Consider the following 27,831-nt stretch of genomic DNA (forward strand, 5'->3'; position numbering starts at 1 on the left):
CAAAAATATTTAGAAGATTCCATGATTAATCATTTGATTAATTATTAAGAATCTAATTGTGTAAAAGTAACCAGTAACTAAAGTTTTCAAATAATTGCAGTGGAGTAAAAAAGAACAATATTGGCTTCTGAGATCTGTAGAAAAAGTATCAAGAAATGGAAATACTCCAAAATTGATATTGTGCAGTGCTTGAGTAAATGTACTCAAACTGTTTCATGTCAAGGGCCCCTCAAAATGATTATGTATGTCCGCGGACCTCCGTCTGAAAATGTGTTGTACCAGGGACCCCCAGAACAGAATATTTGTGTTAAGAAATATATATATATTCAAAATATTCCAATACTTTGAAAATGTAAATATATTTTTTTCAGAAATAGCAGATGTACACGCTTGTATATCTGCTATTTTTTAATAGCCAAAGTATAAAATATGGCTAAAGTGGTTAAAATCAGTGTGTTGTGACGCTATCAACTAATTATAATGGGGACCCCCTGGAACCACCCCGAGGACCCCCGGGGGTCCCCGGACCCCACTTTGAGAACCACTGCTTTCCACCACTGAGTACCGTGTGCAGTAGCTGTATCTTTCTATTTAGCTACAGACCCTCTCAGTGTTCACTGTGGGGTGAATATCCATATTCATTGGTGCTTAGCCTTGCCAGTTTGTTTTTTTTGGTGTGGCGCGCGCCATCGATTGGCCTTCCACTGCAGTCTGTTTGTCAGCAAAACAAGGTTAATACGTATTGAAACAAGCATCAATAAAAATGTCATTTATTGAAGGTCCTAGTATTCCTGGGTCAGTTTATGCGTATGGGTAATCAGGCCTAAGGCGTTCCGTGCCAAAGAATTCATTGATTCACAATTAGGCCTTTATTAGTCCAATAAACAAACCGCGCATATTGTTTATGCCTGTAATTGTGCCGCTAATTTATGTCACTAATTATGACACTAATTGGTTATGCGTATACAACTAGAAGAAAACATTGACTTCAGGGCGTCTATACTGTTTGAGAGAGCTTTACCCACTTAAACCCTATTCACATACGTTGACTGGAGTTCCCCAAGGCTTTATACTAGGTCCCTTCCGGTTTTCGCTCGGCTCTAAAAAACTCCGATCCACAAGCTTACAACGCGACGTGTTGTCAGCTTATCTAGCTATTTTAGCCAAATGTCCGCCCCCGGAATAGGGGTTAGCGGACTAGGGTTGGCATGTGGACCTTTTTTGGTAAACGGTTAACCTTTGGACTGTGGGCGGTTAAACGTCTATGACGTCATATCAATAAATACATTTTCGGTCCTATGTGTGGGCAGTTCAAATGGGGCCTAAAACATGTATTGTAACATACATTAGGTCTATATCTCATTCTGTAATGTTTAGGTAGTGTTAGGTACACTAGTATATTGTAGAGGAGCAATTATAGATTATGTTTAAGTGATTTATTACATTAATATTCTATTGATATTTTATTAATTTGTATGACTTAATTTTGGTTACTGTCGGTTATTAAGTCCTAAACGGTTAGTGACACACATTCCAGTTAAACGGTTAACCCTAACGAGGGTATTGAAACAATGGGGAAAGGCAGGTTATGCAAATGAGAACGCTAATGCAATTTTCTTATTTAGCAATTTGAATACAATTGGACTTTTCTCTCTCTCTCTCTCTCTCTCTCTCTCTCCCATGTGCATCATATTATAGCCCAGACATTCTGCCCAACAGGCAAGGAAAACCTTGCTTTTTGATTGAAATGATAATAAATAAAGAAAAATGCAGCCTTGTGCAACTTTTAAAACGCATTAGTCAATATTATGATTCACTATTCAGACGTACTGTCGAGTATAGGAGAAGGGTCCATATATACTGTAATTAACTAAGAACCAACGTTCGCTCATTAGCAAATGAATTGAAGATTGTGTCGAACCCAATGAACTCGCCATACCCAACCCTCAACTAAACGTGTGTGTGTGTGTGTGTGTGTGTGTGTGTGTGTGTGTGTGTGTGTGTGTGTGTGTGTGTGTGTGTGTGTGTGTGTGTGTGTGTGTGTGTGTGTGTGTGTGTGTGTGTGTGTGTGTGTGTGTGCGTGCGTGCGTGCGTGCGTGCGTGCGTGCGTGTGCGCGCGCGTTCTACTTACATTTTTGTAATTCTGTACTGTGGCGACCCGGGTTGGCCCACTTAGTCCCGACTGTGTAACAGACAATCTTGTTACAGGGTAGTAGATGTTTAGCATGGTCCTCTGCAGGTGGATTGGAGAGGAAACACACACACACACACGCATCCCTGTTTTTCCTCGTACAGTTCCACTTCTCCGCCCACTCGCTCGCAGCCCCCGACAAGTGTCACCGGGCAGCTATCGCGCTCCGCACAACACAAAACACCAGCGCTGCTGCTTGTCTAACCAATGTATATATAACAGATGTATTTTCTGTATTACATCATATTCAGTCCACATAAATACAATACATATTTTAAACATATGATATGTATGAGAAATCTCCCCCCCCCCCTCAAATGTCCTCTTGTAGATCAGGAAAAATTACCCTGCAAAGCACCACTCATACCCCTTATACACCGTTTGTTTGTCATCTCTCTCTCTCTCTCTCTCTCTCTCTCTCTCTCTCTCTCTCTCTCTCTCTCTCTCTCTCTCACACACACAAACACGCGCGGGCGCACACACACACACGTCCCTACTTCCTGACATTTTCTGCTACTCTCAACATTCCCACTGTCACTTTTTTGACGAGTCTTGTCAGAGAGTTGAGAGTTACACGAGAATTGAAAACCCCAACGATAGCCACTGATTGCTTGACATTTCAAGCAAGAGTGCACTTGCACTTCCACAAGCACGTACAGTAGTATGCACACACACACACACACACACACGCACGCGCGCGCGCACACGCAGAGTGAACAGTGATCATTGACATGTCCTGTAAGCTCTCACAGCTTTGCTTCGCACCTGTAATGTTATCTAAGTGTACGACAGCCAGTCTATTTTCAGCTTCCAGGAGAATGAGCACGCTCTCTCTCTCTCTCTCTCTCTCTCTCTCTCTCTCTCTCTCTCTCTCTCTCTCTCTCTCTCTCTCTCCTCTCTCTTATTCAACTCGCTCTGTCTCTGTCACAGACACACATTTGTATTTCTATACTTTCTATACTGTATTTTTTAGGACAAAAACATCGCCCCCCCCATTTTTAAAGGGTTTGCCTGTATATCTGCCATTTTACTAACCTGTCTTTTACTAATTTCAAGCCCAAAACGACCCTTTATCCATAAAACAACCATTTTTTCTCTTTCTTGGGTGGTCCTCACAAAGACAATTTCTCAAATTTGACTATACTTGTGGGGATATGCGGGTCTTGCACGCACGCGCACGCACGCGCGCACACACACACACACACACACACACACACACACACACACACACACACACGCACACAGGCGTGTCAGGCTTCGGGGCGGCCTGATTAGTTGGCCCATTCTAATACATGGAGGGACTGTTAACCTGATTAATCACATGAATAGTGTAGCAGACCCACACATGTAGCCTGCAACTGCAGTTGTTTGCACCTTCAGTGTCTCAAGTTTCACATTATAATCTGAATGATTGTAATGCACTGCGTATGTGCTGTATATGTGTATGTATGTATGTATGTATGTATGTATGTATGTATGTGTGTGTGTTAGACAGTGATGGAAAAAGTACTCAAATGTTTTACTTAAGTAAAAGTATCAATACTGCAATGTAGAAGTACGGAATTCAAAAATGTTACTTGAGTAAAAGTACACAAGTATTGGCATCAAAATATACTTAAAGTACCAGATTGTTGTCGCTCCCTCTAGATCAGGGCACAAAAACATGTAGTAATCCTGGTCGCTATACCGCCTCCCCCATGACAGCCGGGGCGCCTGATGGAGGGGAACGGGTTGGAATAACGTGTTCCTTCCACGCGCTAAGTCCTACCGGGGAAACTGCCCCCTGTCAGGTGACAAGAAGGTCAGTTGGCTCTCATGCATTGAAGGAGGCATGAGCTCGGCCCTGGGCTCCCTAGGTTGGTGGGGGGAGTGTAGCGCCCAGGATCACTTAGAAAATTGCCACCGGGTGAAAAAGGGTTGCAAAATCGTGGGAGAAAAAAAAAAGAAAAAAAAAAGCTAATGGTGGTGCTATGGTGTTATTTTAAATATATGAACATATATGCCAATATATTGCAAGTACATGCAAAATATATGTTGCATATATGCCATATTCAGGTTCATATATGTGCATATGTGGATATATAGGAAATATATGTCTCATATATAGCTTATATAATGCCACATACATGGATATATTTATGTATATGTAGAGACATATATGCAGGCGGCCAATTTCGAATAGTATGTCACATATATGTTACATATATAAAAAATATATGTTCATTTATTTCCTTTCCGTGTGGGGGGGTGCGTCAGCTAGGTCGGGTGGTAACAGCGCACGAACAAAAAAGTTTCGGAACCGATGTTTTATACCATAGATGGATAGATAGATAGATAGATAGATGGATTGGATAGATAGATACGGTGGATGGATGGATAGAGGGATAGATAGATAGATAGATGCTACCTGGAGGCTGTCATATAATGTATAATATCACATTACAATTACATTAGTCATTTAGCAGACGCTTTTATCCAACGAGACTCACAATAAGTGCATTCAACGTAGGTAGGGAACGAAACTACTAATCACCAGAAGTCTTAAGTGCATTCTCTTCTAAAACAAGCAACTATAAGAGAATACCTAGCGCTACGGTAAAAGTGCAATATATCAGCTACCTACTTTCTGCCGTACACACAGCCACGAATGTTAAAGTCACCGTGTTCTACATGGTGCCAACAGCACCGGGGGAGCTGTGATGTAATCGCGTTATACGGGCGCTATATAAATGGACCAGGGTCCCCACGGTCATGAAATTCCTGGAAATATTTTGAAATAAAATTTAAAAAAATCCAGTACTGGAAAAGGTTTGAAATTGATCAAACATCATCAAAGGTCCTGGAATTTATCAAGGGTCCTGGAAAAATATTTGGCTATGCATTGTTTTTGGCTATTGATTTTGTTAAAACAAAGCATTTTCATAAACATGAATAATATTACACGAAATATGTAACATAAGTAGTTTTTCGCCGAACGGGCTGTGTGACGGCAGCCTAATGTATGTCTCAAACTTTATTTTTGCTACACTGCCTATCTTTGGGCATTCTACATAGGAGTAAGAGACACATTATTGCGCCGAATGATTGTTATATAGGCCTGGAAATTGGGCTAAATATTCTGGAAAAGTTTTGGAAAAGTTTTGGAAATTCATTGCTAAAAATGTGTGGGGACCCTGATGGACTCACTGCATTTATATAGCGCCTTTCTCCACAGCACTTCACATTCTCCCATGTACTTCACATTCACGCACACACACACACACACACACACACACACACACACACACTCTCACACACCGACGACGGCAGAGGAAACCATTCAAGACACCAGCCTGCTCATCAGGAGCACTTATTATAGGGGTTCAGTGTCTTGCTCAAGGACACTTTGACACGCGGCCAGGAGGGGGGGGGTTGATCCGGGAACGTTCAGATTCCCAAGGCAGCCTCCTGAGTCGCTGCCATGTTGTTCTTTTTTGTCACATTTCACATTTTTCACATCACATTTTTAAACCATTAAGACCCGGGAACGCGTCTGTGTGTCATTTTTATATTTCTTTGGGCTATTCAAAAATAGCAGATCTACAAGCTCATAGCGCGGCACCGAGTGCCGCGCTACGAGCTTGTGGATCTGCTATTTTTGAAAAAAAATGAAAATCTGTGAATACATAATTTTTTTTAAGCGTTGGGATTTAGAAACATTTCTTTTTTAATCGGCCTCAGGTCTTAATGGGTTAAAGCCAAGCGACACGGAGTGTAAATATAATGGACCGTCACGTTGGAGCCATTCAATCAACTGAAACGGTTTTTCCATTCCGCCTCAAGTTCATTTGTTCTGTTTGCAAAAAACGTAATGTGCAACGAGGAATTAATTAATCTACTTCCCACCGTCTCTCTCTCTCTCTCTCTCTCTCTCTCCGCTTTTCCCTCCCCCACTTTTTTCCCCCTCCCTTTCCCCCTCCATCTCCTCTTCCTCTCTCTCTCTCTCTCTCTCTCTCTCTCTCTCTTTCTCTCCAGGGGTCTCGGTGGGGTCTCTGAGATGAGCAGGCGGGGTCTCCACAGGGGGCCCAGCCCCTGTCACTGTCACTGTCGCTGTCACAGCTACACTGCGGACCCCTGCCCCGGACCCTACTGAACACACACACACACACACACACACACACACACACACACACACACACACACACTCGGGCACGCACAAGGTACCTGAGCGACAGAGCCACACATGCCAGTTGACAGAGCCAACTGAGATATACACACACACACACACACAAACGTGCACATGCAAATGAGCGTGTGACTCCACAGACAACCTGGTGTGTACATCGGTGCGCGCAGTGTCTGTTCAGTGACAGAGAGAGAGAGAGAGAGAGAGAGAGAGAGAGAGAGAGAGAGAGCCGTGTGAGAAACTGCTGATCCACCGAGAGGAGGAGAGGAGGGAAGGGGGGAGAGAGGCGGTGGACGGACGGACGGAGGGTGGGAGGGAGGGAGGGAGGGTGGGAGGGAGGGTGTGTGCGGGCGTGAAGAATCACACACAGAGGGAGAAACCCAATCCTCTTAGACTGCAAGCTGAGCTGAGGACGGACGAGTCTCAGAGAGAGAGAGAGAGAGAGAGAGAGAGGGAGAGGGGGGTTTAGAGAAAGAGAGAGAAAACGTGACTCACTGATAGCTGCTGTTCACTGAAAGCATCCCTCCTTCAGGCTGCAGCCAGCGCTGTCCACTGTCCACAGAGAGACAGACAGACAGACAGAGAGACAGACAGAGACAGACGGCCAAGAGGGACACAGTCATGGGCTCTGGGGTTACCATGGTGACCTAGCGTAAATGGCTCTTCCTCCGCACAGCTCAGTGTCAGTGTCTGCTGCTCAGCCCTCCTCCCTTTCCTCTGACTCCTCCTCCTCCTCGTCCTCGCCGCCCCCCTCGCCAGGCTCCGCCCCCTCCTCCTCCTCCTCCTGCCAGCTCCTCCCCCTCCCCCTCCTCTTCCTCCTCCGCCCTCCTCCCCGGAAGCGGCGGCATGGTCGGCAGCATGGTGGCGGCGGTCATGGCCGCGTGGCGGCGCCGCCTCTGCGGCGTCCGGCAGCTGGAGCTGCACCGCCTCATCCTGGCGCTGATCGTCTTCTGCCTGCTCTCCATGGCCTTCCTGGCCTACTACGTGTCCAACAGCCCCAAGATCAAGGAGGCGCCCCCGCTGCCCTTTAGCGACTGCGGCGGCGGCGGCGGCGGAGGAGGGGCGGCGGGGGGCGGCGGCGGCGCGCCCGGGACCAGCTCCGGCGGCGTCGGCCAGCGCGCGCCGCTCTTCCTGCCGCCGCGGCAGGGACGCCTGCGGCCCGTCAAGCCCGTGGACAACTCGCGCACAGAGCCCGTGGTGCTGGTGTTCGTGGAGAGCATCTACTCGCAGCTGGGCCAGGAGATCGTGGCCATCCTGGAGTCGAGCCGCTTCCGCTACCGCACGGAGATCGCGCCGGGCAAGGGCGACATGCCCACGCTGACGGAGCGCAACCGCGGCCGCTACGCGCTCGTCGTCTACGAGAACGTGCTCAAGTACGTCAACCTGGACGCGTGGAACCGCGACCTGCTGGACAAGTACTGCGCCGAGTACGGCGTGGGCGTCATCGGCTTCTTCCGGGCCAACGAGAACTCGCTGCTGAGCGCGCAGCTCAAGGGCTTCCCGCTGTTCCTCCACTCGCACCTGGGCCTGAGGGACTACCGCATCAACCCCAGCGCCCCGCTGCTCTACATCACCAGGCCCAACCAGGTACGCATGTTATGGGTCTGTAACTCTCTGAGTTACAGACCCATAAGGGTCAATTTGGTTCCTAACTATCTATTAGCTGGGGACCCCCTGGAACTCCCTCAAGGACCCAGAACCAACGATGTAGATCGTACCGTTATTCATTTAGCTACAGTGAGAGTCACGCCCCCGGGACATGAACATGGAGAAGGGAATCGACGTCATATTCAAACAATGGTACTCCTTGTGGATTTAGCTCCTTTTTGTGGCTCATTAGCTTGAAAAATGTCATGTTGTAGGTCCCTGGACCACCATACTGTTACCACCATATGTTAGTGCTAGGATAGATACTTAGACCATAGGTTAGTGCTGTACTATAGCACACACCTATGGTCTAAGTATCTGTCCTATAGCAGCTATAGGACAGATACTTAGACCATAGGTTAGTGCTATAGGACAGAAACATCCATCCCTGTAAACGATCCACACATGATACATGTGTTGTTCGCTCCCACAAGGTAATGGTGGACTCGGCCACACCCCCTGACACCTTGTGTCTCGAAACGTGTCGTTTCGCGCTGCGTTTTGAGTTTGTAGATCTGCTACTTTAGGTACTTTTGTGTAGTATGCAAGTAAGGCATTAATTTACGGGAAAAAACACAAACGGTTAGAATATGGAGACAAGAGGTCTCTGTCCGACAGCAATGAAATGCCTTCTAAATCAGTTTTCAGGAAAAAAAAAAGTTTCTGTATTTATGGGTAAAAAATCTTAAATGACACAGATGCTTTCCCGGATTGAAATGTATAACCACAGCCCTCTGGCCGATCTACACTGTGATGTCAGGACAGCAGAGTCACTGCCCATCTTTCGCCGCAGGCTGAAAACCCACCTCTTCAGCAAACACTACCCTTCCACTTCGTCTTGCCTCCTTGTTGTTAACTAGTTGTACGAGCTCTTGTTTTATAGGATCTTGTTTATTCGATACACTTATTAGTTTTAGCTCTTGCTCATTTGATTTTCCTATTTGTCTCGTCTGTTCATGAAAGTTGGTAGCTGATATACTGCACTTTTACTTTAGCGCTAGGTATACTCTTAGTTGCTTGTTTTAGAAGAGAATGCACTTAATGCTTCTGGTGATTAGTAGTTTTCTTGCCTACTTGTGTTGAATGCACTTATAGTAAGTCGCTTTGGATAGAAGTGTCTGCTAACCCATTAAGACCTGGAACTGTGTCATTTTTAGATTTGAGCTAAAAATCATTATTTTACACTTTGGGCTATTCAAAAATAGCAGATATACAAGCTCATAGCGCGGCACCGAGTGCCGCGCTACGAGCTTGTAGATCTGCTATTTTTGAAAAATCGTGAAAATGTGTGCAAATCTTCTGAATATATATATTTTTAAAGTGAACATTTTTAACTCAAATAGTTTGATGGGGGTCGGCGGCCAAATACATATCATTCCAGGTCCTTGACATGAAAAAGTTTGAGCACCACTGATATAGAAACATACGTTTTTTCAGAATACTGTTGGGATTTAGGAGACATGTAGAATCGGCTTCAGGTCTCAATGGGCTAAATGACCGTAATGTAATGTATAAGCCTTCCAGGTCTAAAAGGGTGATTATCACACATAACAGTGCGACCAGGGGATGGCGTGCAGTAGTAATAACTCCTACTTCCATCCCTCCAATGCAAGGTGGAGCAGGGTCCGCTGCCTGGCGACGACTGGACCGTCTTCCAGTCCAACCACTCCACCTACGAGCCGGTGCTCCTGGCCAGCACCAAGTCCTCGGAGGCGCTGGCGGGGGCCCCCGGGCACCAGGGACCGCCCGGCGGGTCGCAGAGGGCCCTGCACGCCACCGTGGTCCAGGACCTGGGCCTCCACGACGGCATCCAGCGGGTCCTGTTCGGGAACAACCTGAACTACTGGCTCCACAAGCTGGTGTTCGTGGACGCCATCGCCTACCTGACGGCCAAGCGGCTCTGCCTGTCGCTGGAGCGCCACCTCCTGGTGGACGTGGACGACATCTTCGTGGGCAAGGAGGGCACGCGCATGAAGATGTCCGACGTGGAGGTGGGTGGAGCCTATATGTTCTGTTTGACCACTTTGGGTCCCAGCGTTCGTGTTGCGGGGAAAGCTTTCGCCCGGAAATAGCTATTTTCGGCGAAAGCTTTCCCCACAATCACTGACAACAGTTAACCAGGAAGTGAATGGAGCAGTAAATCTTGCGATCACGTGATCTCTTAGATCTCTGTGTGACTGAGCCTGAAATGGTGGCTCATAGGTTGGGGAACAGCGCTGTCATCGCAAAGCCTATACCACTTGTGCAATGATGCGCTGTGATTGACCAGTAGCCACTTTGAGTGGCAGTTGGGGCAAACGCTCTCACCAAAACATGATTTACTATTCTGTCCCTATCGGTACATAACTCGAACGGCGCTGAGTCGGCCCAAGCGAACTCTGTCGCGGTCAAAAGCTATACGGGCTAAAAGAATTGCCCGCAGTTGTTGTAGGCAGAGGCACTTCCGCGTTGGCCACAGAAGGGGGCCGTGGTTATAGCACAAGTTGTATAGGCTTTAGTATGTCGCGTCTTTGGCGGTCTGGGCTTATGATTTACAAACGTCCAAAGACGTTGTTGGCAGGGAATGAGTTAACATGGATGTGGAGGAGGGGTGTGTGTGTGTGTGTGTGTGTGTGTGTGTGTGTGTGTGTGTGTGTGTCCAAATCAGTTTCCATTCTTGACCTGGCCTGCACCTTTGTCTCTAGCTTAGAGGAAGCTTGTATGAACAAAGTCATTAAATACCAGCCGCTCCTCCATACCATCACAGAACTAGGCTATAGGTGCAATCTACTAGTGTTAGTCTTTGGCAGCCTAGGACATGTACATGGGTTGGTTGTAAGAGTTTTCCAACAACTTGGGATGTCAAAAGAATCTGCTAAACGACTTGCAAAATTCTGTGAAATCTCTTCTATCATTGGTAGCCGCCAAATATGGCGAAGTTTGGGTATTTGTCCAGAATTTACAGACTGTACTTTCTTACAACACCTTGTAAATATTTGTGTCCTTGTATTTTGGACAAGTATTTTGTACTTAAATAAATTATTAGAGTGTGTGTGTGTGTGTGTGTGTGTGTGTGTGTGTGTGTGTGTGTGTGTGTGTGTGTGGAGATGGACAGAGAAATGGTGAAGGACATGCAGAAAACGGCCTTGGGTCGTTTTTGAACGCGCTATCACGTGTGCACTATTGATGAACATTTTAGCTCATACTAAAGGGTTTCATGCTTCTGCCACTGTGTGTGTGTGTGTGTGTGTGTGTGTGTGTGTGTGTGTGTGTGTGTGTGTGTGTGTGTGTGTGTGTGTGTGTGTGTGTGTGTGTGTGTGTGTGCGCGCGCGCGTGTGCACCTGTGTGTTTGCGTGTGTCTGTCTACTGTCTCCATTCCCCTGCCTTACCTCAATATCACTATTGATCTCCTGCCGTCTCATAAAATAATAATCATAATGAAATAGCACTTTGACCATAAAAAGGCGCAGCCCATTGAAGGAGGCCTAACCTTCCACTCACATTCTGAAGGCTCTGAGCGCGCTCCACAACACCCAAACCAGGGGTCTTCTTCAACAGGGGGTCCGTGACCTCTAGTGGGTCATCAGAGTTACTACAGGGGGGCCGCCAGGAACTTCTTTTTAACTATTTTTTTGTTTTACTTCAACCACTTGAACCCTAGCATCCCTATTCTGGGCGGAACATTCACCATAATATGTGCATTGTGGCTTTGCTGCTTTTACTTAAAGGACCACTTTACCCATTTTCAACCTATCCTCATATAATTGGTCCTCACTGATGTTCATTATAATATGGTAGCATTTCTGTCTACTCTCTGACTCAGAGGAAGGCTGTGGACAGTTCAGACACCTGCCTACCAGTGACATCATCGGTAGGCAGGTTTGGTAGCTTTTGTATTATTATAATTTATATTAATGCAAGAGCAATGTCTTCTGTTTCTATGCTCTTGCGTTAATATTTTTTTTAATACAAAATGAAATAACCCCCACTACATATTGGATTCATGTTAACACATCGGGTGCCAGAGGTTTATTAAAATATTATACGTTCAGTGCCTGCATTTCTTCCATCCACTTACGTTGATATGTTTCGTGCTGTAGAAGCCCCGACACGGAAGTGCATGTAAACAAAGCGTGCGTGCGAGACGGCGGAGGGTCCCGACTAACGCCTGGAACAATAATATTTCCAACACGATCCTCCATTGCAGAGTGATCGGCGATCGAAAACGGCTCGCTTCCACCACGTTAAAAAGAAATGGAGATATTAAGCTTTTAGTCAAGGAGATAACATTCGAAAGGCCGACCGGAAGGATTTTTGACATGGAGCCACATCCGGCCTCTCCTTCTTAGAGACTCCTTGGATGATCCCAAAGTTTAGTTTTAGCGCCCCACGTATAAAAATAGAATTGGGTCAAAAACGGTCCGGACCGTTTACGGCACTCCTCGTTTGGATTATGAAAAACGGTCCGGACCGTTTAGGGCACTCATTGTGTTAATAAATTAAACTTGTAAACTTTGGCTCTGTACTTGGTCTGCTCTTTTTTCACTGTACACCAAACTTCTTTGGCGAAAATAGCAGATCTGCTATTTTCGGCTAACGTTCCCACCCGAAAAGGGATGGGAGTTGTCAGGTGGTTAATGTAAAGATAAAAATAAATAAATTCTCTATCACACAAAGATTTGCCAGCCCCCCTGCATTATCTCTGAGGACCCCGTAGGGGTCCCGGACCCCCAGTTGAAGACCCCTGAAATAGACTAGAATGTTGGTGCCGTATTAAAACGAGCATTACTGAGGATCAGTTCTATGAAGATACGGTTGAAAATGGGTGAAGTGGTCCTTTAAGTAAAACAAATTAAAATCAAAGTGCTTCTCCCGGCTCTGTTTCCAGCCTGTGTTTTTTACGACAGGCGATGGAGCAGATTGATTTCCGATAGAGGAGCCCGTCGGAGGTGCGACTCGGCCTCTAACGGGCCAAACACTGCTAGCATTTATTAGGATGAATCTCATTAGCCCTGGATGGCACGGCCCTCCAGAGTCATTAGCTTAGCCATTAGCCTGCCACCGGCTAATAAACCTGATTGCGTGTGTGCACTGGCGGAAAGTAACTAAGTACATTTATTTAAACACACCTTGTAGGTACTTTTTTTAAATGTATTTGTTATTTATGTGAGTTTTTCCCCATTTCTCAGTGCCTTATAATATCCACTATTACACGTTTAGATGGGGAGGGGGGTCAAATACATATTAATTTGGGGGTCCTTCACATGAAGATGTTTGAGAACCACTAGTTTAAACAACATTTAGGAAGCAAGGCCAAATAACCCATACCCATTGAGACCTGAAGCTGATTCTACATGTCTCCTAAATCTCAACAGTATTCTGAAAAACGTATGTTTCTATATCAGTGGTGCTCAATCTTTTTCATGTCAAGGACCCCCAAAATGATATGTATTTGGCCGCCGACACCCATCAAAATATGTTGTTCCAGGGACCCCCAGAAGCAAAGATTTGAGTTAAAAATGTTCGCTTTAAAAATATTCAAAGATTTGCCCACATTTTCACGATTTTTCAAAAATAGCAGATCTAACTGAGCTTGTATATCTGATATTTTTGAATAGCCCAAAGTGTAAAATAATGCTTTTTAGCTCAAATCTAAAAATGACACAGGTCTTAATGGGATAAGCAACTGCACTTCAGAAACGAGCCCCAACAAAACTGCAACTACCAATATTTACAAGCAGCTTTACAGAGAAACAAGCTCAAAGTCGCTTATAATAAGCAGACATGGCAACACTGGAGAGAGAGTGCCCACTGGCACAATGCATCAAAGTAAATGAACCCTAACACGATTAATGTGGAATAACAGCCAGATGAATTAGACATGCGTTGTGACGACACACAGGGAGAGAGAGGTGGTTTTCAGGCCGTCAGAGACGCTGCTGACTGTCACTTCAGCTAAAAGTGTACGAGAGTGTGTGTGTGTGTGTGGGGGGGGGGGAGTCTATACTTTGTCCTCCACTGCCCGCAGGTCTGCCTGGCACTTAATTAGCTTGCTGTGGGTTCTCTGTGACGTGGTCGATGGCAGACGTGTCACCGGCCTCCAGGACTCACAGCATTATAACACTTAACCAGGACATTAGTCATATCCTGACGCCATGGCGACCACTTCTGCCTAAATTGCTCCACACTCGTTAAACAGGCCTCCGGCTCACAGGCTCATTTGAGCACCTGGAGACAGGTGGGCTATACGCAATACGCATACCGTTATGTTTCAGACATAACCGCTTAGCTAGCTAATAAAACAACACGTGTATTTAGATTCCACTGGAGGCTGGCGCAACGGCAGAGCACGGGCCCAGGGCGTGGTCTAAAAAGAAAATAGACCCGATCGATTTGAGATGCACAATTCCGCCCCCCCCCCCCCCCCCCCCCCCCACGGCCGTGGGAAAGTGGAGGAGGCAGCTCTTTTGTGTGTTTGGCTTATTATTAAGGATCTCGTCCCCTGAAGCACTTAGCCTTGCCTCCAGCCTGGTTTAACATCAGCTCAACTGGATTTGATCACTTTTCAAATTACATTTACGGCCGTAAGGGGTTTATCGATCGGCTCCGCCGGGACAGGAGAATGTGGCAGGTTTGCAGTATTTTTGGGGGAGAGCTGACTGTGTCCGCACAAAGTGTTTTTTTTTTGTTTTTTTTTAATCCATTAAAACCAGGAAAGCATCTGTGTCATTTTAGAAAAAATGACAAACACTTTGTGTCCACACAAAGTGTTTGTTTGTTTTGTTTTTTTAATCCATTAAAACCAGGAAAGCATCTGTGTCATTTTAGATTTTAGCTATATATAATAGCAGCATACGTTTTTCTGAAAACTCTTGGGACTAGGCTCTATACACAACAGCCATATTATAGCTTCCTTCACAGGTGTTACCAATGATACTAATGAAGGCTCTGTTCCATTTTAGTGTAGCACAGTGGTTCTCAGATTTTTGAATTTCAGATTTCCACGACCCCCGCCCCATTACTCTCAGAGTTACACACCCGTAAAGGGCCATTTGGGAGTGTTTCCAGTGTGCCAACATGCACAATATCAGCACCCTGACTCCGTCTGACCAGAATGGAACAGAGCCTTCATCAGTATCATTGGTAACACCTGTGAATGTCTTCATAATATGGCTGCTGTGAGTAGAGCCTCTTAGAACAGTGTGGTTTAGAACAGTGTGGTTTAGAACAGTGGTTCTCAAAAATAGCAGATATACAATCTCAGTGCCGCGCTGCGAACTTGTATATCTGCTATTTTTGACAATTTTAGAAAAATCTTGAAATTGTTTGCATTTCTTTTTAATAACATAGATTTTTTGAGAGTGTGTGTAACACTCTCTAAGAACTCATTTGTGGGATGTGTTGTGACTGAATTGTGGGCGTGCACTTCTGTTCATATATATACGGTGGGGGCGTGGCTGTGGAAAGGGGGCGTGTTTGGTAAAGAAGGGTTTGCGATACAGCATGGTTGGTTGCCATGTCTGCTTATTGTAAGCGACATGGCCCTTGTTTTTCTGTGAAGGTGCTTGTAAAGACTGATGGTTGCGGTTTGTCCCCGTTTCTAAAACGTTGTTGATATTTGGTATGTGTTATTGGTTGATATATTGATATATTTCACACACACTCTCACATTGGATATGTTATCCAAGTAATTCTTGTTTAACAAATCTTCTCTTCTTGGCCCCCTGGCACAAAACATTTTCAGGGGGTCCGCGGCCAAATACGTATCATTTTGGGGGTCCTTGGCACGAAAATGCTTTGAGAACCACTGATTTTAGAAGTCGTTCGTAGAATCGGCCTCAGGTCTTCCTGGGTTAAGCTGCCAGCCTCCTTTCCGTCCTCCGTTGCTATGGTAAAGACTGCCTACCGTGCATTTCTAGCATACAGACATTCTGTCATGCATTTCTAACCTGAAGACTTTCTGTCATGCGTTCGTTAGTGAAGACGAGAGTGTTTCAGCGCTCTCAGCATCCAGTGTTTTTTGGGCGCAGCGCCCCGGGCGCCTCAAGCTGAAAATAGTTCAACTTCTGGAGAGGAGTGCCGCTCATCCAATGGTGGAAAAAGTACTCGCATTTCTTAAGTAAAAGTATCAATACTGCATTGTAGAAACACTCTGTTACAAGTAAAAGCCCAGAAAGCAGAATGTACTTGAGTAAAAATACGAAAGTACAACCATACAAAGTACAACCATGAGAATCCATGTTGTTTCAACTAGGATATGTGTGCTACTAAGCTAACGCAGATGACACCATGTTCGCGCACAGCAACGGCTGATATGTTTGCGGGCGTCACCAGAGGAGGATTACCCAACGGGCCGACTAGGCCCAGGCCCAGGGGCCCCTGAGCTAGGGGGGGCCCTGAGCTTGAGCCTTTTTTTTTTTAATAAAAAAAAATGTTAACATATTTTTTTAACAATTTTAACATAAAAAAAACCTAATAATTTCCCTTATTAACCGCAATATAACCGAACAATTTCTTTGTATTTAAGTTATAGGTAAAACATGCATTATATTAGCCTATCTGCCGCCGTGCACAGACGTTTTTAACCGAAAAAAAACCCCTATTAATTTCCATTATTAACCGAGATGGTGGGGCCTTTTGCGTGTCTCGGCCCAGGGGCCCGTTTCTTCCTAATCCGCCTATGGGCGTCACCAATCGGCGCGTGCAAGCACTCTGGACCTGAGGCACCGAGTGCCGCGCTATGAGCTTGTAGATCTGCTATTTTTTAAGAAATCGTGAAAATGTGTGCAAATCTTTGAATATATATATATTTTTAAAGCGAAGATTTGTGAAATATTTTGTTCCAGGGACCCCCAGAAGCAAAGATTTTAGTTACAAATGTTCGCTTTAAAAAATATATGTATTCAAAGATTCGCACACATGTTCAAGATTTTTCAAAAATAGCATATACTGTATATCTGCTATTTTGTAATATCCCAAAGTATAAAATAATGGTTATAGTTCAAATCTAAAATGAAACTGATGCTTTCCAGGTTAAGACACTTAGTGTGGACACGCATACGGCCCCTGTCTCATCCAGCCTCCTCCATGCTAGCCTGGCAGCCATCTCTTCCCCTCTACTCCCTCACAGAGCCATGTGGTTAAACAACCCCCTTATCTGCAAACAGCCAGACAGAAAACACAACAACAAACACAGCTTTTTTATCCGAGTCAAACTATCCACTTAACAGCAGTTCAATGGAGCCTACAAGCTCCCACTTCTAGTTGTAATGGGTCTTTTAGTTGTTGTTTGTGTTCTCAGATAGATAGTACCAGGAGCCAACATTAATATCCCCCCTGGGTCACGCAAACACATGTTTTGTCATGCCAGTGAAGCCCATTTGAATTGAATCGACTCTCCCCTATTAGCAGTGGTGTAACAAGTAAGTTTACTCAAGTACTGTACCTAACTCTCTCAGTGCCAATGAAATAAAAAAATATGTTCATACTGTACTGTGCCAGCAAAAAAAAATTTCAAAGTAAAAAAAAAAGTGCTTAGGACGCGAGATACAGCCTTTTTCAGTTAGAAGTTAAACAAGGAGTGGATGGAGCTATGGAGCAAAACAAAATATATATATATATATATTTTTAAACTCGGGATTTTTTGTTCTGGCACTGAGGGCATTCAGAAAAAACTCGGGATATCTCGTTGTGTGGCACTGAGAGAGTTAAGTACAGTTTTGAGTTTTTTTTTTTTTTTTTTAATTTTCATTACTTTTGCTTTTACTCCACTACATCTCAGAGGCAAATATTGTACTTTTACTCCACTACAATTATTTGAAAACTTCAGTTAAGTTTCAAATGGCCGAAATGTGGGCTGAAGTGGTTAATGCATGTTTTGTGATAATAATCTAAATCTGCAAAGTAACTAGTAACTAAAGCTGTCAAATAAATGCAGTGGAGTAAAAGTACAATATTTGCCTCTTGAGAAGTTGTGGAGTAGAAGTAAAAGTATTGAACATGGGAAATACTCCAGTAAAGTAAAAGTTCCTCAAAAGTGTACTTAAGTACAGTACTTGAGTAAATGTACTTAGTTACTTCACACCACTGTGTGAAGTCTCTGGCTTTTCCACGGTGCCATGTTGCACATGTACCAGCAGTCTGCGTAGGCGTTGGTTGTAACTCTTAACCCATTAAGACCTGAAGCCGATCCTACAAATGTCTTCTAAATCCCAACAGTTTTCTGAAAAAAGGTATGTTTCTATATCAGTGGTTCTCAAACTTTTTCATGTCAAGGACCCCCAAAATTATATGTATTTGGCCACGGACCCCCCATCTCAAGATATGTTTTTCCAGGGACCCCCCAGAAGCAAAGATTTGAGTTAAAACATTTCGCTTTAAAACAATATATATTCAATTATTTGTCATTGTCTTTTCTTGTTTTATATTTTATAGTTGTTTATACTCTGATGTGTTTATCATTTTACTAAAAATTCCAATAAAAAAAGTATTAAAAAAACACATTTACACTATTTTTCAAAAATAGCCAAAAGTGTAAATAGTGTTTTTTTTTAGCTCAAATCAAAAAGTGACACAGAATGCGTTCCAGGTCTTAATGGGTTAATTAGTGGAAGTATTAATGTTTCATATCCTAGCCGTCGGTTCCTCTCGTATTCTGTCAGCAGTCAGACATAATAAGCCGCAGGCAGAGCAGAGCGAACCGGGCCTGACTGCACCGGCAACACAGATCAGACGTGGCTAATGGAGCACTAATCCTCTCCCTCCCCCTGTACACCCTGGGTGCAACCTCAGCACGCACCGGCGCTAAGCGCTAAAGCTAGCGCACACACACACACACACACACACACACACACACACGCACACAGGTGCACGCTCGAATGCACAAACTCACACGAATGCCACGTCATGTTCTATGAGATGCGGTACGCCACTTTATACACGTACTAGTGTACGAAGTAATTAGACCTCGTATCCATATCCGTGTACGCATGAATACATGCATGTGCACGTTAACACATACATGTACGCTTTAGTAGGCTCTACAAGCTCACAATGCGTCGCATCGTGAGCTTGTAGATCGGCTCTTTTCAAATGGCCGAAATGTATATATAGGGCTGGAGTGGTTAATGTATGTTTTGTAATAATAATCAAACTCTACAAATAACTAGTAACTAAAGTTGCCAAATAATTGTAGTGGAGTAAAAGTACAATATTTGCCTCTGAGATGTAGTGGGGTAGAAGTGAAAGTATAGACAATTGGAAATACTCCAGTAAAGTAAAACTACCTCAAAATTGTACTTAAAGGGGAATTTTATTATTATGTTATGATATGTTAGGATGAATGGTACAGTAGAAATTTCGTTTTGTTTTGGTTGCATAGTGTTCTGTCTATGTCAGATCTCACCAAAAACAAAGGGGGAAAAAAGCTATTAAAATACGCGATCTAGCGCAAGGCCTATTGGCGCACGTTTTAAGCTGTGGCGGACCTGTGATGGAGTAAGGAACATTTTCTACTGTACCATTCATCCTAAGATATCATAGAAAAGGTAAGAAAAACGTGGTCCAAACTTCCCCTTTAAGTACAGTACTTGAGTACATGTACTTAGTTACTTTACACCACTGGTTATGGGGGACACGCACTCCAATCCACACCAAACCTGCCACTTGTTTTTTGTATGTTTTTTTCCCACAAAGAGAATAGAAAATCTCTGCCCTCGAGAAAAAAAAATGTCCCCCCCTTTTTTTCCAAGTGTGAATGTGGGAAGCAATGCATCCAGCTTGGTCGCTATCTCACGTCGGTATCCTCCACTTTTGTAGCTTCTCTCTCCGGCACACCCACACACACACTTTGCTGAGGTTTCTAACGCTGACCCTGCTGGGGGGGCCCGGGGCGGCCCCTCAGGGGGGGCTCCCATGGCGGGATGCCTTCAGCATCCTTCGTTGATGATGCAGAGTTGCATGTTAAAGTCACCTCCATAGAAGCTCATTTTAGTATCTATTCTACATCCTTGCTCTCTTCTTCTTCTTACCCACTTTCGTACCTGCCGTCCCTATGTGGGGCATGTCAACCCTGTGAAAATAGCTGTGTGTGTGTGTGTGTGTGTGTGTGTGTGTGTGCTGGTGAGGGCGTAGACAGCCACACGTATTCTCTCTGATACGCAAGGAGAGTTTCAATGGAAGGACAAAGCGTGCATGTTAATCACCGAGCTATAGCTTAGATGTATCTATTTTGTAAACCACTGTTTCCCAAACAGTGGGTCGGGGAGCAATTTTTATGGGTCACGAATATCCTCATTTTTCGTTTACTACATAAAATAAAAAAAACCTAACCCTTTTCATCAAGTAAAAACAAACAAAAAACTATAAAAACAAGTATTTCATGAATAAAATAAAATAAATTCCATAAATACATACTTACAAAAAATAACAACGTTTAAGAAGTAGCGAAAATAGCAGATCCACAAGCACGCAACATGGCGCGAAGCGACGCCTTGTGAGCTTGTAAATCTGCTATTTTTACTAGTTTGGATCCCGGGCAAATGTCTGATTTCTCTTTTGGGTCTTTAGCTAAAAAGTTTGGGAACCGCTATAGAGCAGAAGTCCTGACGTCACTCGCTCATCCCCAGGTTCGTAAAGTCATTTCTCTATGGAGAATAACATTGGGTCATCATATAATCGTCTCGTATAAGAATTGTGGTCCAAAAATAAACAAACTGTCTCGGTGATATTGTCAGGGAGGAGGCTCTGTATCGTTTATGATAGTCAGTCACTTATATTTGATACAGTCTGTTTCTGGCGAAAATGTAACTAATTCGGCGGAAGTAACATTATCTTTTTCTCACCGTCAGTTGATGTTTCATATCTATAAGAGTCAAACCGCCGGGGTTTGAGTCATCACAGGTGTTACCAATCCTTCACAGGTGTTACCAATGATACTAATGAAGGCACCGTTCCATTCTGCTCAGCGTGCTGATATCGTGCATGCTGGCTCACCAGAAACACTCCATTTTGGTTCCCAAATGGCCCCTTATGGTCGGTGTGTAACTCTGAGAGTGTACAAATGGAACCAAATGGACCCTTCCGGGTCCATTTGGTTCCATTTGTACACTCTCAGAGTTATGGGGGTCCTTCAAAATAAGACAACCACTATGCCACACTACATGGAACAGAGCCTTAATTAGTATCATTGGTAACACCTGTGAAGGAAGTAAGGCAGGGGCCCAATTCATTCCCAATATGGCTGCTGTGCATAGAGCCTATAAGCGTGAAGCCGTAACATTATCTTTTTCTCACCGTCAGTTGATGCTTCATATCGATAAGAGTCAAACCGCCGTGGTCATTTGTTTATTTTTGGAACACAGTTCTTATTAAATACGTCTATGGGATTCAGAATTGGGGTGGAAAACCACGAACCAGGTAGACAAACCAAGGATGTGTAAATTACGTCAGACTTCGGTGCTCTATAGTAAAACCGTTATATTAATCATGTGTGAATTAAAAACAGAAACAGAACGCATGCTGCCCTGTACGGAAGCGGGGCGGTTCTGGAGAACCACTTATCCCATCTAATTAACACTCCACACTGCACTGCCTCGAGGAGGTCCTCGGCAAGCAGTGGTGTAAAGTAACTAAGCACATTTACTCAAGTACTGTACTTAAGTACACTTTTGAGGATTTTTTTTTTACTGGAGTGTTTCCAATTTTCAATACTTTTACTTCTACTCCACTACATCTCAGAGGCAAATGTTATACTTGTACTCCACTACAATTATTTCAAAACTTTAGTTACTAGTTACTTTGTAGATTTTGATTATTATTACAAAACATACATTAACCACTTCAGCCATATGCATATTTAGGCTGTTTGAAAATAGCAGATCTGCTATTTTCAAAGCATTTTTGTACATTCAGAATCAGAAACCTGTGAAATGGGACATTCTGCAAAACGAGTACTTTTACTTTCAGTACTTAAGTATATTTTAATGGAAACACTTTTGTACTTCAATTTTGAATAATGGACTTTTATTTGTAACAGAATATTTCTACATTGTGGTATTGGTACTTTTACTTCAGTACAAAACGTGAGTACTTCTTGGCACCTACCAATAGGCTCTATGCACAGCAGCCATATTGGAAAGAAATTGGGCCTCTTCTTACTTCCTTCACAGGTGTTACCAATGATACTAATGAAGGCACCGTTCCATTCTGGTCAGGGTGCTGATATCGTGCATGCTGGCTCACTACTAGAAACTCTCCATTTTGGTTCCCAAATGGCCCTTATGGTCGGTGTGTAACTCTGAGAGTGTACAAATGGAACCAAATGGACCCGGAAGGGTCCATTTGGTTCCATTTGTACACTCTCAGAGTTATGGGGGTCCTTGAAAATAAGACAACCACTATGCCACACTAAATGGAACAGAGCCTTAATTAGTATCATTGGTAACACCTGTGAAGGAAGTAAGGCAGCAGGGCCCAATTCATTCCCAATATGGCTGCTGTGAATAGAGCCTATTAAGCGTGAAGCCGATCCCAGTGAGCGCTTCTCAAGATAATGCCCAAGGACAGACAGACAGACAGGCAGACCTTGAATTGATAGATCATGTAGATGGAAGATTGACTGGTTTATTCATTCATTTTCTCACCACAACCGCAGAGAAATCATTTTAACTCCCCGTCTGGTCGCGTTCAATGATTTAATTGTGTGTCTGTCGTTGAATATTATTGGATCGTTATGAATAAAAATGACATTTCTCAGCTTTCCTCCGTGAACAAAAGGTGCACAGAGCAGATATGAAAAAATAACATTCATATCTAATTACTTTATAAAAAACTGATTAATAGTGGAAATAGCCGATCTACAAGCTCAAATCGCGACGCGTTTGAGCTGGTAGATCTGCGGTATCGACTATTTTTTTTAATGTTTCAAAATATATGCATTTTTTTAACATGGAAATGGTTATGACGATTATGCAAGACAATGATGGCTATTATCTCGATATATTGCGATTAGGTGATTATGTAACAATTGTGACATGTTACATGAGGGCTAGGGGTGTGCCGATATATCGTCCCGCGATATATCGCGATGCGCTTTCGTGACGATAATTATGTATCATTTTGGCGTAAAAATAAATAAATATATATATATATCTTTTTTTTAATATATATTTTTTGCAATAATAATGCAAAAACAGAAGTATTTGTTTGCATTTGCTTTTTCCCCCCCCATATATTTTTATAATAAAAAAGTGCAATACAGTATATCGTATTGTATCGATATCGTGAGCCCAATATTGTTTATCGTATCGTGAAATTAGTGTATCGGCACACCCCAGGGCAAAAAAAGAAAAGGAAAAAAAATGTACATTTCCCCCAAACTCCACAAAAAAACAGCTCATTTCCAGTTCCTGTGCCTCGGCTGTCATTGAGTTCACATCCTCTCTCTCTCTCCTCTGCTGAGTCCACTGCTGCATGCCGGAACCGCATTCATCAACTTGGACTTAATAGTCCGTAAAGCAGCAGCTTTCTGACTGGATAATACCTTTAATAAAACACGTCCCCCCAGGCTGCAGGGGGGCCAGCCAGCCAGGGGGGCCTGCCTCATGCAGCAACAGCAACGCCGCAGCAGCAGCAGCAGCAGCAGCACGCTGCCTGAAGGCCTTTCTGAAAGACGCTGCATGCTGCTGGCCCTGTCACCAATCTGGGTGGCTGTCATCAGATGTGAATTACCTCTCTGATCTGTCTCTGTGGTCCCCACACACACACACACACCCCACACACACACACCCCCCACACACCCCCCCGCCCACGCTCTGAAGGGACAAAACTTATCTCTGTCAGCAAACTCTAGCTTCCTCTCTCACACACACACACACACTCACACACACACACACACACACACACACGCATGCGCGCGCTCACACACCCTTTCTCTATCGGTGCTGTGATTACCAAGGCAAACAAACGGCGACGGTAAACATGTCCCAAGGACACGAGTGACCCTGTAACATCATGCCATCTCCCACTCTCTATCTCTCGCTCTCGTTCTCTCTCTCTCTTTCTCTCTCTCTCTCTCTCTCTCTCTCTGTCTCTCTCTTTCTCTCTCTCTCTCTCGTTCCATTTCTCCCTCATTTATTTTCCCTATCTCTCTTCCTCTTTCTCCCTGAAGTTTGCTGAGCGGTGGTGGACACAAGAAGTGTGTGTGTGTGTACGCGTGCGTGTGTGCGCGTGCGTGTGTGCGCGTGCGTGTGTGTGCACACACAATAAACGCGCAAGGCTCTTAATTGGCCCACGGGTGTCGTGCACCGAAAATAGCCGATCTACAAGCCCGGGGACTTGAAGATCAGCCTAAAATAGCTACTGCTAGATCGACCAGAGATTTTTTCACCGGCGCACAACTAAGTGTAAACCAGGCTTTACACACACACACACACACACACACACACACACACACACACACACACACACACACACACACACACCTCCTCCAGCCCTCTGCGTGTGCTAGCGTGTGTGCTGGAGGTCGTAGCGCGTTAGGCGTGTCTCACAGACGGTGCATATAATGCATAGTGTGCTTCTCACATGCACTGCTACTGTTACCGTTACCTTACTGTACCAATGACAGCTGCACCTCCAGGCTACATCAGCAGTTTCAGTGACTGATGGGAGATAGATTGTCCTCTGTCCCTCTTCTGCAGGTATCGCGTGTGTGTGTGTGTGTGTGTGTGTGTGTGTGTGTGTGTGTGTGTGTGTGTGTGTGTGTGTGTGTGTGTGTGTGTGTGCGTGTGCGCAAAAGTATCAATGCTGCAATATAGAAATACTCTGTTACAAGTAAAAGTCCGGAATTCAAAACATACTTGAGTAAAAGTACAAAAGTATTGGCATCAAAATGTACTTAAAGTACCAAAAGTAGAAGTACTCATTATGAGGAATGTCCCATTTCAAGTTTTCAAATGTCTAAAAATAGAAGATCTACAAGCTCACAATGCGTCGCAAGCATTGTGAGCTTGTAGATCGGCTATTTAAAATGGCCGAAATGTATGGGGCTGAAGTGGGTAATGTATGTTTTGTAATAATCAATCTACAAAGTAACTAGTAACTAAAGTTTTCAAATAATTGTAGTGAAAATTGTAACTAAACGTATTTAGTTACTTTCTACCTACCAGTGGGGGGTGGGTGGGTGTGTGTGTGTGTGTGTGTGTGTGTGTGTGTGTGTGTGTGTGTGTGTGTGTGTGTGTGTGTGTGTGTGTGCACTCGCGTGTCAGCTTTTGTGCTTCTAGTCAGCAGCATTGCATGACACCTGTGATCTCAAGTCTCTGATGTAAGCCAGTCTGAATTCCTAAAGAAATAACATGGGAGGGGTTATGGGTACAGGTTTGCATCCTCCGTGGTGAATGGTGGATTTATATAGCGCCTTTATCCAAAGCTCTTTACAATGTGCATTACATTCACACACACACATTCACACTAGGGGTGTGCCGATACACTAATTTCACCAAACGATACGATACGATATTTGGCTCACAACTTCGATACGATTTCGATACGATACGATACGCACTTTTTTTATTATGAAAATATATGGAGGAGAAAAAAAGAAAATGCAAACAAATAATTCTGTTTTTGCATTATTCAGACATGCAAACTTGTAGCTTTTCAGCTACAATAGCCGTTTTGAATCCAAATAGTATGACACCTGACCCGAAAAAAAAACATGTTGTCACTCTTTTCACTTCGGGGACGTTTGCATGCCTGATTATTATGATTGTAAAAAAAAAAAAAAAAAAAAAAAAATTTTTTTTTTTTTTTTTCAAAAACGATATTTTTTTCCCCCAAAACGATACATATCGTCGCGAAAACGTATCGCGATATATCGCGGGACGATATATCGGCACACCCCTAATTCACACACCAGAGGAAGCCATGCAAAAGTACTCACCTTTTTTTACGTAACCCTGCAAGACCCGGATATATTTCTACTTGCAAAAAAAAAACAAAAAAACTTTCAGATGGTGTCGTAGGACTACTTTGGAGAGGAAAATATAATGTTTTAAAAAAAAATAGTTTTCGTAAGGTTTTATTGAAATGTTGTAATATTACAACATTGGGTCTAACGGGTAGCAGAATTTCCTGTAGGCCATTTTTACTCACTGTCAGAATAACATGGTAAATGTCTATATACTTCAGTAAAAAAAACGTAAGGGTTCATTTGTATGGTTATGGTTTATTATTTGGCCTCAGAACAGTATACATTTATGAATCATATTTGGCCTCAGAACAGTACATTATAATAATAACATCAATAAACCATTTTTTAAAGAATTTTTATTTTAGTCGATGTCCACATCACTTTCTCCATTCATTACAATATCCAACACATCTCTTGCAGTGAAGTGAGGCTCTCTCCTTGCTTGTGGCATTCTGAAATGAAAATAAAGAAATACATTTTAGTACATTAGTAGCACATCTCACTGCAGGTACATATTTCACATCATCACTGATGGTGCTTAGTCTAACAAAGGGATTGAGGATGGCTGTAAGTGGACAATCCCCAACACCCATCACATGAACAATGATGAGTCTTAACTCATTTATTATTATTTATTACCTTCAAGGATTTTGTGACGTTTCCTGCCTCTGTGGGGGGTATTTATATGCAAATATCCTGGCGTTTATTTAACCTCTGTTCCTTTGTACGGAATTCAAATGTCCTTTTAGAATGCGTTTCCTTTGCCTAAAGTTTTATGTAAAGCACATTGAATTGCCTTGTTTTTGAAGTGCTATACAAATAAACTTGCCTTGCTTTACACAGGTAATTGTCATAACGACTGAGATTGGGGGGGGGGGGGGGGCATGGGGGGCAAGTAAAAGCAATAATTGTTGACATGTGTGATTTCTTGTCATCCACAGGCTCTACTCAGCACTCAGAATAAGCTTCGAACGCTGGTCCCCAATTTCACCTTTAACCTGGGTTTCTCTGGAAAGTTCTACCATACAGGTACAGTACAAATATGATTGTTTTGGGGGGTCCCTAGTTCAAATATGATTATTTTGGGGGGGTCCCTAGTTCAAATATGATTATTTTGGGTCGCGGCCTTAAAAGGTTGAGAACCACTGCAGTACAGTACAGCTCAACGAGTGGTGTTCAGCACCAACCATACATGTTCAGGGGTTGACACTTATGGTTGCCCGATTGCCTCGCGGGAAGTAAAAAAGACAATAGGCTCTATGCACAGCAGCCATATTTGGGAATGAATTGGGCCCCTTCCTTACTTCCTTCACAGGTGTTACCTTACCAATAATACTAATTAAGGCTCCGTTCCATTTAGTGTAGCACAGTGGTTGTCTTATTTTCAAGGACTCCCATAACTCTGAAAGTGTACAAATGGAACCAAATGGTCCCGTAAGGGTCCATGTGTACACTCTCAGAGTTACACACCCACCATAAGGGGCCATTTGGGAACCAAAATGGAGTGTTTCTAGTGAGCCAACATGCACGATATCAGCACCCTGACCAGCACCCTTTCGTTTGCTCATTTCTTTGTTCCATTACTTACACTTTCGCTTGTTTGTCCAGTGTCTCTCTCCTGATTGGATACAATTGGTATCCCCGACCTGAAAATTTATTTTCTGTTTACTAAAGAGCTGGAGAGACCCCCCCCCCTCTATAGCAGAATATAGAGCAATTTAGCACTTATTTTAACAAATAAATATCACTGACTGGATCTTTTTAAAGCAGTGGTCACTGACTGGATCTTTTTAACTCATGACGCCCCGTGCGCCACATGACGTCTAAGACGTCATGAAAAAAAAAGAAAATTAAGCAAGATTTGCTGCTCCATTCACTCTT

General features: G+C 43.7%; 2 protein-coding genes across 3 annotated transcripts in view; both read left to right on the forward strand.

Moving 5' to 3' along the window:
* Positions 1–6,617, forward strand: part of LOC311058281 (uncharacterized protein) — a 253,276-nt gene extending 246,659 nt beyond the window's left edge. For both annotated transcript variants that reach the window (XR_014602040.1, XM_084075681.1), the window contains one exon: positions 6,206–6,617. The gene's annotated coding sequence lies outside the window, so the exon portion shown is untranslated. The remainder of the gene's footprint in view (positions 1–6,205) is intronic.
* A 460-nt stretch (positions 6,618–7,077) lies between these two features.
* The window catches only part of ndst2a (N-deacetylase/N-sulfotransferase (heparan glucosaminyl) 2a), a 50,981-nt gene continuing 30,227 nt past the window's right edge, over positions 7,078–27,831 (forward strand). Inside the window, exons 1-3 of the mRNA XM_084077276.1 lie at positions 7,078–7,943; positions 9,617–9,994; positions 26,892–26,979. Of these exons, the coding sequence (XP_083933402.1) occupies positions 7,203–7,943; positions 9,617–9,994; positions 26,892–26,979 (1,207 nt within the window). The 5' untranslated portion in view covers positions 7,078–7,202. The remainder of the gene's footprint in view (positions 7,944–9,616; positions 9,995–26,891; positions 26,980–27,831) is intronic.

The sequence above is a fragment of the Gymnoscopelus microlampas genome, assembly GCF_963454915.1.
Source record: "Gymnoscopelus microlampas genome assembly, chromosome: 13".
Taxonomy (NCBI): Eukaryota; Metazoa; Chordata; class Actinopteri; order Myctophiformes; family Myctophidae; genus Gymnoscopelus; species Gymnoscopelus microlampas.